This window comes from Miniopterus natalensis, chromosome 13 (assembly GCF_054644295.1).
Source record: "Miniopterus natalensis isolate mMinNat1 chromosome 13, mMinNat1.hap1, whole genome shotgun sequence".
Lineage (NCBI taxonomy): Eukaryota > Metazoa > Chordata > Mammalia > Chiroptera > Miniopteridae > Miniopterus > Miniopterus natalensis.
In genome coordinates, this window is record NC_142093.1 from 14,311,781 (window position 1) to 14,323,971 (window position 12,191).

General features: G+C 35.7%; 1 protein-coding gene across 3 annotated transcripts in view; it reads right to left on the bottom strand.

The window, feature by feature from the left end:
• Positions 1-12,191, bottom strand: part of MEMO1 (mediator of cell motility 1) — an 80,993-nt gene that overhangs the window by 15,863 nt on the left and 52,939 nt on the right. For all 3 annotated transcript variants that reach the window (XM_087823445.1, XM_087823444.1, XM_016218963.2), the window contains one exon: positions 4,656-4,798. In XM_087823445.1, coding sequence (XP_087679571.1) covers positions 4,656-4,798 — 143 coding nt within the window. The remainder of the gene's footprint in view (positions 1-4,655; positions 4,799-12,191) is intronic.

The following is a 12,191-nucleotide window of genomic DNA, read 5'->3' on the forward strand; positions in this document are numbered from 1 at the left end:
ATAAGACAGACTTTCAGACATATGTCCAGTGAAAATTACACTGTTATATATTCACTTAATCACTTTATGTTTGTATGTTTAAATGTTTTAAAATACTTTAGTTAAACCTCAGAACCTATGAGGTAGATTGCCAAGGGCCTAAAACTGGGGACACTCATAACCGAAATCAGTATCAAAGGGGGGAAAAATGTATTTCACAAAGGAAATATATTCCGAATAGCATCAAATAAGGTAATCATTTTTATAAGCAAAATACTACAGTCCTTTCATTCTGAAATCTTAGTTATTATGTAAAAGTATTAGCCTTCTCTCAGATTTGCAAAAGGTAAAAACCTAAATATGAAATCTGTACTGTATAAATATCAAAGCTAGGATAAGCTATATTTCAGGAATTAGCTAACTTACACTCAAACTAAGTTAAATATTTACCAAATAGTAATACTCTCATAACCCAAGAGACTGACAACAGAAAGGAAGAAGAGTATGTATAAATAATCACTTCTTAATACATATTAAAGTAGAAATCTGAATATAAAGATATAAATATTTAGGATACTACCATTTTTAATAGGTGGCACTTATTTATGAGAAAGAAATTATGTAAACCTAGGCAAATGTAAAAATCCTAAATTGCTAAAGTCACAGAAGTAAATTTTATTCATATTTTAACAAAATAATTTATCATAAATATTTACCACATATTTATTGAAACTGATTTGTACTTAAAACCACCATAAGGCGAAAATTAAATAAAAGCATGAATCCACCTTTAAATAATCAATTTCTGTTAGATCCAGTTTCACTTAGAAACTTCTTTAAAGTTAACTGAAAATTGTTAATTAAAGTTGTTAATAATCTAAATTTGGAAATACAAATTTCAGGGAGGTCAGAAACACACAAATATTAACAGTATATATAGCGAAGAGTAAAAATGAAACTTAGGAAAATGAAATGAAAATTCTACTAATTACAAAACTAAAATAGATCCAGACAAAATTCTTTTTTTATAGAGCTATCCTACAGGATGTGGAACTTGGTAAGTACACAAAGTACTGGGACAACATCATTTAACCAAATACTAGCGGCAAATGTCCTTTCACTTATGTCACTCTTCCTGATAGTAACAGGAGAGATGAAAAGGGGTGGGATCATTATAAGCATTATCGGGGAAACATTATCCTATTGGGCCGGCTCAAGATGAGATAAAAGGCAAGAGCTGAAATGCAGGGTTTTTGTGGGGGAATTCAAATGAGGGGATAGAAAGGGCATGACCCAATCTAGTTCCCCACTCTTCTTTAGCTTGTCTCACCCAATAAGAAAACTACAGAGTATTTTAGTCTTTCTACTTTTTATCTCTCTTAACATCTCTTTCAAGTCTGAATAAAGCTAACTGGGATCTGAAAGATGAACATCTTTAAAGCAAAATACACTTTATAAAAAGGAAGTCATTCCCCGCTTGGCATGGGTCAGCGGTTGAGCGTCCACCCGTGTACCAGGAGGTCACGGTCAGGGCACACGCTGGGATTTCAGGCTTGATCCCCAGTGGGGGGGGAGGGGCTTGCAAGAGGCAGCCAATCAATGACTCTCTCATTGATGTTTCTTTCTCTCTCCCTCTCTCTGAAATCAATAAAAACATTTTTTTTAAAAAAAACAAAAAAAGGAAGTCATTCATGTAAATGGACATTAGCTAACAAAAAGTCAATAAGGCAAAATTCTTCCAACTACATATAGGTCTCCCAACTGTCTCTATCACCAAGGTTCTCACTTTATTTTCACAGAAGTGGATAATATATAAAGAGAAACAATGACCAGAAATGAAAAATGTCACTGCTCTAATATATTATTCAACAAAACCAAAAAAATTCCACTGTATGTATCTAATTTTATCAACTCTACCATAATCCATTAAGTTCTTTTCTTTAAAAAAAAAAAAAAAAAAAGAAGAAGAAAAAAAAAACCTATTTAGAAATGTGGAATGTGTCAAGAGCCTAACACAAGAAACTTGTTAAAGTCTCTAAGCACTTGAGGAACAGAATGCTTCCTGTGGAGGGATTTAGAATTCAATGTTATTACTTTGGCATGGTAAAATCAAACCATATATTATCTTTAAAAAAAGAAGAAGAAACCACTACATATTACCTTCATGAGAAAAGCTAGATTTTTGAGATGGGACTATAACATTCATTAATTTAGGAAAGATGACTAATGCCACTAAAGCATGAATTTGAGAAATATGAAACAATTTCTAGGACAGTTTAATCCATATGTAGTCAATGATTCCTATTATTTCAACAGGCATGTTAAAGAGAAAATAAATCTTACTTTACAAAAATAACAGTTACTACTGCTATTGTAGGAAGGAGACTACCAATTGTGGAATAGCATCCATGCAACACCTTCAACTTACCCCCAAACCTCAATCAAATTTCCTAAAAAGAATTAGTACAGTGCTTTCCCTAAGTACAAAGTAAGCACTTAATGAATATTGTTAGTGATAGTAACACTGAAAAAACAAACAGCTGGAAAAGGTCTATTACTTAACCACCAGGTATAAATAAGTATAAGTATGTTTTAGTCTATGTTTAGCTTCCGATAGCTAACATATCACAGAAAATCCTATCTTACAATTCAAATACCAAAATTTTCAAAAAATCAGGAGATCAAATGACCTAAATAATTTTCTGAGAATCTAGGTAGAATGTAAAAAATTCATTTTTCTCTTATTGTACTTAAATATAGTAGTGTAGTAGGGTTTGTTTACTTTCTAATTCATTAATGAGGTAAAAAGGATGATACCATGGAAAAGCAAATATTAAGATGTCCACTGATGTTTTATATGGATTTAATGTGGTTGCACATGGTGCAGACCTGGAAGAGCTTAGACTCTGAAAAACTGTATCACGAAAACCAGTTATTTAAATCACAGAGTGATATGAAGTGATTCATAAGTGCCTTAAAAGTGAAGATCGAGAGAGCACATGCTTCAGGAATTTTTAATTTCTAAAGCATTATTACAATGCAAATTTATAAGATGAAAGAAAAACAGCCCTTTTTTTTCAATATGATACACCTTAATTTTTAAGATCAACTATTACTAAACTTCAGAATTCCCAAGAAACTCTTTTTAAGCATCTACCTAGCCCTCAGATATAAGTAATATACTTATATCCATAAAAAGTAACTTCTGCCAATGGTAGCCAATAGAATTTGTTATTAAGAACCCCGAGAGCCTCTGAGGAAGTTTGGCAAAGCAGCCCAGCTACCTGCGTACCCTAACCCAGGGCTTTCAACCTCAGCACTACTGATATTGTGGGAGGGATAATTCTTTGATGCAGGAGGCTTTCCTGTGCATAATAGGGTGTTTGTTTAGCAGCTTCCCTCAACTGTATTCACTAGATGCCAATAGCATCCCCAGGTCCCACGCCACCCCAGTTGTGCTGATCAAAAATGTCTCTAGGCATTTCCAAATGTCTCCTGGAGAACAATCGCCTCAGTTGACAAATTAATGCCTTAAACAAAAATACTTATCTATACCATTAGGAAGGATGGTTCTCTTGAACTGAAATCTCAAGGCCACTCATAGCACAACATAAGAGAAGAAAAGTCCAGTCTAAATAGGCCAGATAAATGTTAAATCAACTCTAGCAATCAATGGATAAGATGTGAAAAGCCAGGGCTCCCTATATATCACTGAGGATGTTTTTCTGGCCATTCAAGCACTCCACCTTAAAATTTATGCTCTTGTGCCTTATGTTTTCTCTATAATCAAAGACATAACTGAAGGATGAACAGATACTGGCACCTTTTAACCAATGAACACACGAGTCAAAGAGATGTTCTACAAGGAACAGAGGTTCAGAAATATTCTAGAACAGTAAATGAGAGAAAATTTTGTCCACAAAGAATTCGAAAATTAAAATTTACTAAAAGAGGCATCCACAAATGTCACTTTATGATCTATTCACTGTGAAACTTCCTTATTCTTTTAATTCACAATAGTAACAAAAATCGCTTAGGAGTCCTTACCCTTATGAACCATTACCAATGAAAACCACAGTGCTAATAGCCAATGTGTTACAATCTTTGGAGGGTATCTCTAAACTGATGGCAATTATGGGCAAAAATTAAGCATCAAAGGAGAAAGAAGAAAGAAGGGAAGGGAGGAGAGGAAAGGAAAGGAAAAGAAAGGAAAGGGAAAGGAGGGAGGGAGGGAGGGAGAAAGAAAGAAAGGCTAATTACAAAACAGAAATGTGGAAAAGGACTGCCATCGCACACAGTGCTCTTCTATGTTCTAAACAAGAAAACTTGTTTTATCCACCAAAAAAACAACTTCGGGCATCTACCACACAACTCTACCTGGAAATGGGGTTAACAGATCGTGACTCCCTCTAATGTTAAGTGTCTAAGCAAGGATGCCCTCACAGTGTGAATCCAATTATACCAGTCGCCTTTGGAAATGTATCCATAAACCACTATTATAATCTGATCCTTTTTAAATGACCAAAAGACTTTTTCTTCACTTTTAAACATTGCTGCTAAAAGTAAAGCTTTCCAAGGAAAGTAATAAAGAACTGAAACTCAGAGCTTAGAATGAAAAGATACCTTTAATCATAGTATATAATAGCTACCATGATATGTTAAAATCTAGGACTTACCCCAATGGCAGAAATCAGAAGAAACCACAAAGAGATTACTAGGATCCGCTAGATATTTACTGAAGAGTTTTCCGAATTCCTGTTCTTTTGACTCACTCAGAGCTCCAACCAGTACAGGAATAATGGTAAACTCATCCTTATGGCTTAAAGAAAACAGAAAAAAAAAGGTCACTTAAAAAGAATCAAAATAGTTTCCAATGTGTTTGCACTAAAAAGTGGAACATTTATTAATAGTGGTAAAGATAATACACATAATATTGTTGAGTTCTTAAAAATCTGTAAGTTAAATGCATAAAGAAGACCATTTAAAAATATGAGGTACAAAAAATGAAAGGTACAGAATACTCAAAATATCCAGTTAAATTACAGAAATGTACAATACTTCTTTAGGTAAACAAAGCTATTTTACTACCAGGTAGAATAATATCCTCAAAAATAAAAATAAGCCCATCAGACAGTTACCAAGTCAAGTCTTCTTATATATCCATCAAAGCTAGAATCATCTGCCCAATCCTTCTGCAATTTTAAAGGAACACCTATTTTAATCCTTTCCTATTATTACTACCACCATTTCTGGCACTTGTTCTATAAACCTGCCAAGTGAGACCTACAATACTTAATATTGGCTCCCATAAGATTCACCAACTACACTTACACCTATACTAATAAACAGAAGACAGTCTGAAGGTACAACTCAATTTTACTGGCATCCAGGGTGAACGTAGAACTCAAGAAAGCAGTTACTCATTTCTAGCAGCAAGAGAAAGACGCCACGCCCCCCAGTGTTTGCGTGACAGCCACAGGCCCTTCTTCACTCCATGACTGACAGGATTATGGAAAAGGAGCATAGCAGACCAATAAAGAAACACTATAATGGGCTACAGAAATAGGTGTTTATCCACAACCTTTTAAAATGGTCATTGTAGTGAAATTTTACTTACACATATTCAATATTACTTATATTCTAAATGATCTCAGATTTGGAATTTTAGAAGAATGAAATCATGTTTGTCTGACTTGTTCTGAACAGGACTTAAGCCCCGGGGGTGGGGGGGTTACCATTATAATAAATGCTTTTTAATGTGATAATCTGAAACTTTACTGATGTAGGACAAACAGAATTCATAAAAGAGTTCTTTAAAATACTAAGTTTAAGTATTCCCAAAATAAATGTTAGCCCAGCTTCATAAAGCTAAATTCAGGGCACCCAAGCGCCTCCCCCATAAAGGCCCCCTTACCCTTGTCAATTGCGAAATAAACAGATCATACAGATCTCCAGTCCCTCTGCAATGCAGGGGCTTCTTAGGCAGAATCTGCATCTATGGAGTAAGAAAAAAAGAGGAAGCTGGCAGAGGAAGCTGCCATGGGGTATTTTTCTGACTCTTACCAATTTGCTTAACAACTGCGTGAGGGAATAGGGGGCTCTTCAATTAACTCAGGAGTGATTATAATTTCAAAGAAAAGAACTGAGCTCTAGTAAAAATTCAAGAAGATTATTACGACCTGTTCTAACTCCAAGTACCATCTACATAAATAAATACACTAAGATCATCAAAGAGTTTGCAAGTAATTATGACATGGTAGGAAAGCAGTTATATAGAGTATAAAAAACAAGAAGTCAGAAGAAATGGGTTCAAGGATTATCTCTAGCACATACAAATGTTGCAAGCATGGCTAAATTACTAACCTAAAACTTTCTGTATCTGTAAAATGATCATAATTACAACACCTAATTCATAAAATGAGGAATACTACAGAAGTACTTTGTCAACAATAGTTGGCTTACTCTGAATAACACACATCTACCTTCCACAAGAGCCACCAAACCATTCAATTAACCCGTCTGAGCTTGCAAATCTATCTACACAGAGGTAAAAGTCTCATACCACTTAGAAATCTAAGCTTTGATTCAAGATTTATCCAACCACCCCTCTGTCATTTCCCTTTTTACACAATTATGCATAGCCAGAATATATAAAATCTCTTACAACTCAGTAAAAAGACAAACTATCAAATTAAAACTAGGGCAAAATATATGAATAGTCTTTTCACAAAAGAAGATACACAAATGACTACTAATCACATGAAAATTTGCTCAACATCATGAGTCATAAGAGAGATGCAAAGTAATACCAAAATGAGGTTACATTACACATCTATCAGAATGGTTATAATTGAAAACATTGATAACAGGTACTGGCCAGAATGCAGAGAAACTGAAACCCTCAGGCATTGCTCCTGGAATATGAAATGGTGCCGTCACTGTGGCACAGTTTGGCAGTTTCCGAAAGAATTACAAAATAGGCTTGTCATGACCCAGCAATTCCATTCCTAACCACCTAGTCAAAAGAAATGAAAACATATGTTCCCATGAAGTCTTTGTACAAAAATGTTTATAACATCATTTCTAAGAGCCAAAAATGGAAATGACTCAAATGTCCATCATATGGTGAGTGGATAAGCAAAATGTGGTATATTCATATAATGTTATAACTATTTGGCAATAGAAAAGAATGAACTACTACTGGTACATGCTACAACATGGATGAATCGCAAAAACAGTATGCTAAGCAAAAAGGGACAAACACAGATGACTACATCTTGTATGATCCCATTGATATGACATTTCCAGAAAATGCAAATCTATAGGGACATACAGCAGATAAATGGTTGCCTGAGATTGAGCGTAGAAGCAAGAATTTGCCCCCAAATAAATACAAGGTATCTTTCTTGGGTGATAAAATGTTCTAAAACTAGACTGTCTAGTAGTTGCACAACTTTCTGAATTTACTAAAAACCACTGAGTTGCACTTTTAGGTGGGTGAGTTTCACAGCGTGTAAATCACACTTCGGTAAAGCCACTTAGAAGACCCATCTTCGCCACTGCAAGCTGTGCTGTCCGCAGCAGGTTACTGAGAACTATCCAAAGCCTCCATTCTGTCATCACCAAAAACAGAGTTGATAATGTTCACGACAACACTCTCATGAGCTCTTTAGGAATATAGAGGAAAGTTTTATCCCTTCTTTTTCTGTCCTACATCTTACACCATGCAACAGAAATTTAGTATATCTAAGATGTGAAACAGACTAAAAAGAACTGATATCACAAATCAACAGTGGAACACTCTCTTTAAAAACAAACAACATCCTTTTATCATCAAAGCTCCTAATGGCACAGAGCATGAAAAGTCTAAATTCTAATGTAAAAATTCTAATATAAAAACGTGAATTCTACAGTTAATGTATAGTTAATTCTACATTGCATATTTGAAAGTTGCTAGCAGATCTTAAAAGTCCTCATGACAAAGAAAAAAATATGGATTCTATTTAAGCATTCTAAGTTGATAAGAAAGTAATTTAACTGCCAGTGTTTTTACTTAATTAGCGGTACGTAAATAATTTAAATCTTAAAATGATGACACTTTAAGCTAGATGAAGTACGGTAGACTAACAGTTATTTGCTTAGTCTTCTTCTTGAATTAATTGGATATCTGTCCCCTGAACAACATTAATATGAGAATTTTCTCCATACAAATTCTTCCAATTCCCTAATGATTTTAGAAGCAGTCCAGAGCTTCTGATGTGAGAATTAAACAAATCATAGCAAAGCCAGTACAAAGAAAAATTATCCTTAATCCCTAAAGGTGCTAAAGCTGTTGCCACAATAATACCATTATATGATTTATTCTCTTTTCATTTTAGATAGAAAATATTCTCAAGGGGAGAAAGAGGGTAAAACATATGTAGATAAAAATAAATGCCTTACACTACACCTTATCCACCCTTTTCGTGGTCATAGAAATTAAAAATGCTCCATTACGACAAAAATGTCTCAGGTCCTCCCTGTTCTGTAATTCTAAGTAATCTCTTACTGACGATGTCCAGGTATACATCAAAGCGTACATCTGTATCAAAGCATATACAGAAAAGGGAAATGCAGAAACATATAAAGAAAATCCATGTTTGTTCTAAAAATCTCAGTAAATGACAACAAAAACAGATTTAACTGCAAAACATATGCAGAAATGCACAAATAACCATGAGTATAAAAGCCACAGGATAAGAAGACATTTGAAAATGACACTGTTCTTGTGGCTGTCATTTAAGCTGGACAGAGGAAGAAAATCTCAGACTTTTTCTATGTCCAGAGACAAGCTGTTCTACTCTGTTAAAGAGGGCCTACACAAGGACAGATCTTACTTTTCCCTAACAGCGTCTAATATTTGAAGACCCTAATTCAGGCTACAATCAGAAAAGAAAGCAAAATCTTAAGAACTAATACAACCTACGCTGTAATAAGGGTTAAGACGGCACGTGAGTGAATCAAAAATTCAGAAAGTTGGAATGGCAATACAACCGCCTGGAACTGGGAAAGAGGAGTGGGAATTCTGCAGGCCAGTTAACATAGCAGGCCTGTTATGCAATCTTTAGAAGGGCCTGCTTGTAAGACTGTCCTTGGCTGACATCTGGGAACTTGACTTTTACAATGTTCCTTATGTTGATTAAGGCTGTTTTACCCCCTTGGGACACTGTACCAGATTGCCCAGACTGCTCATAAAAATGTGATTATGGCTAACACCTGCTTTCCCTCCGGAAGTCTAGCATTTCAGTAGTTGTTGCTAGTTATGCTGGCAGAAGAGTATCTACATAAGCAGCCCCCCCAAAAAAAACCTGGATTTTGAATCTTTTTTTTTAAATATGTTTTTATAGATTTTTTCTTTAAGAGAGAGAAAGGAAGAGGGATGGAGGGAGAGAAAAAGAGAGAGAGAGAAGGGGGGGCAGGGAGAGGGAGAGAAGCATTGATGAGAGAGAGACACATCAACTGGTTGCCTCCCGCAGGTGCCCCAACAAACCCACAACCCAGGTACACGCCCTTGAACGGAAAGCGAACCCACGACCCTTTAGTGCACAGTCCGAAACTCTAACCACTGCGTCACACCAGCCAGGGCTACAGAGGGTCTTAAGGATGAGTGACAACAGGTGAGGACAGCATCAAGATGAGAACTAAGGTACCTCCGTAGACAACCGCCGTCACAGCCCCGACGAGAAGTGGGGGAATCTTGGAGCCTTCAGCCTACGCCAACCTGCCTCAACAGGCAAATGAAACAGAAACAAGTTGTCACCGCTCACCCCTGACCAAATTTCTAGCCCACAGAATCTTAAATAAACAAATAAGCCCTTTGAGGTGATCTGTCATGCTGCAATAAATGACTAAGCCAAAAAACAGTATTTGGAAAGGGTACTATTGTAACAGAAACCTAGAACATACAATATTGGCTTTCGACTCACAGAGGCAGAAAATGATACAGCAACCAAGGAGACTGGAAACTGGAAAGCAGTAAGGAAGCTGCTATAGGAGGCTTGAAGAAAGGTGACCCGTACTACATACTGGCCGACCAATATGCATACTTGTCACATGAAGTAACTTAAAAGATTAAAAATATACCTAGTGAAACTGTAGAACTAGCTAAGAAGATCTCCAGATAATATATTCAAAGTGTCAATGATTTCTTTATAGCCAAGTCTGAGAAGGTATAAGAAGAAAAACATGAGCTAAACAATTGATTTTAAAGAGAGGAAGGAGGGGAGAGGGAGAGAGGGAGGGAGGGAGAGAGAGAGAAAGAAAGAAACATCGATGTGAGAGAGAAACATCAATCGGCTGCCCCCCGCATGCACCCCGACCAGGTATTGAACCCGCAATCTATGTATGTGCCCTGACCAGCAATCGAACCTGCTACCTTTTGGTGTACGGGACAAAGCTCCAACCAACTGAGCCACAGCGGCCAAGGCACACATGCTTTACTTTGGAAATAATAACAAAAATGCTATTTTGTTAAAACCTCCTTAAAGACATTCCTGGCAGCTTACTGGTTCGTTGTACTGAAATCTATTAAGTCTGAAATATATATATATACTTTCTAATGACAAAACATGCAAACGTTTCAGCAAATAACAAAAGTTCTCTGATCCTATGTAGTTGAAGAAGGGAATATTTCAATTACACTAATATTCCAAGAAAAAAAATCACATATTGCTTTAACAATTTCTGAAGAAACAGAATGTATTAAAATACAAGTAACCTAAAATTATACAGCTTTTAATTTAATATCACACAGATTTTTAGAAACTTCTTCAGACTTACATAGTTCCTCATAGTTATCAATGTGAACAGATATCAATAACATAAGACTGAGAGAAGTAAATATCAGAATTAAGAGTGTAAATGATCCAAAAAGACTACAATAATGGAATAAAACCAACAAAATTACACATAAGTAATTGAGGAGATACATATATGTAGGGTTAAAAAGAAACCAACCAGAAAAGTACAAGTGGATAAAATAATCCAGTTTAACAATATGGAAAGGCCTTGGGTTTAGCTGACCACAGTACATTTGCCACAACAGCACAAAAAATGTTAATGTAATCTCTAATTTCATTAATGCAATTAACTAACAAATATATACTGAGAACCAAAAATGCACCACATACTCTACTAAGAGAATACAGTGATGAGATCCCAAGAAGGAATAATCTCATCATACTTAAAACTAGTCAAACTATATATGGAATATTAAGCCATATAAAGGAAAAGGTTGAAAAATGAGAGAAATGTGACCTACAAAGGGAAAACTTTCTAATTTGAATACTGACCTAAAAGTAAGCTCTTAAAACAATTCTTTTATTGTACCAAAATGAATTAATGGCTGCTATGGGACTGGCATTGTGCTAGGTCTGAGGTATAAGTGGAAAACAAAATAGATATTGTCCCTGTCCTCGCTCTACTAATAGTCTACTGAGTACCCTATCACTGGAAGACCGTTAGAAGACACCAAGTAATAATAATCTGTCAAGCATATTATGGACGAGATTCATGTACTTTGCGCAAGGCTAAAATGAATGACCTCCAATATTGTTCCCAAATCTAAAATTTTATTATTACTTACTCATGGCATCATACCATAAAACAATATAATTGTTATTTTAAGATAAATAAATGTCTAATGAGTAAAATAACAGGAAAACCAACACACACACACACACACACACACCACAGGTGGTGGTTGTTTTTTATATTTCCCCCTAATAAAACAACCAGTTCAATTCACATGTTCAGCTTTCACAGCCAAACTATTCAAAACCAACTTCAAGCCACATTAAGAAAATCCAACCTCGCCCAGCCAGGCGTTGCCCAGCGGTTGAGCATCGACCTAGGATCCAGGCGATCGGGATTCGATTCCCGGTCAGGGCACATGCCCGAGTTGCGGGCTCCATCCCTGTAGGGGGTGTATAGGAGGCGGCCAATCAATGACTCTCTCATCATTGGTGTTTCTATCTCTCTCTCTCTCTCTCCCTCTCCCTTCCTCTCTCTGAAATCAATACAGATATATTTAAAAAAAAAAAAAAAAAACCCAACCTCAAATTTTTATTTCATTTCCAATAAAAAATATTTTCCAGAACTGAGAGATTAATTTGCATTGTTTTAAGTCCCCCCCCTTAATTAATCTCCTTAGCCTAATGATTATCTTACCCTAG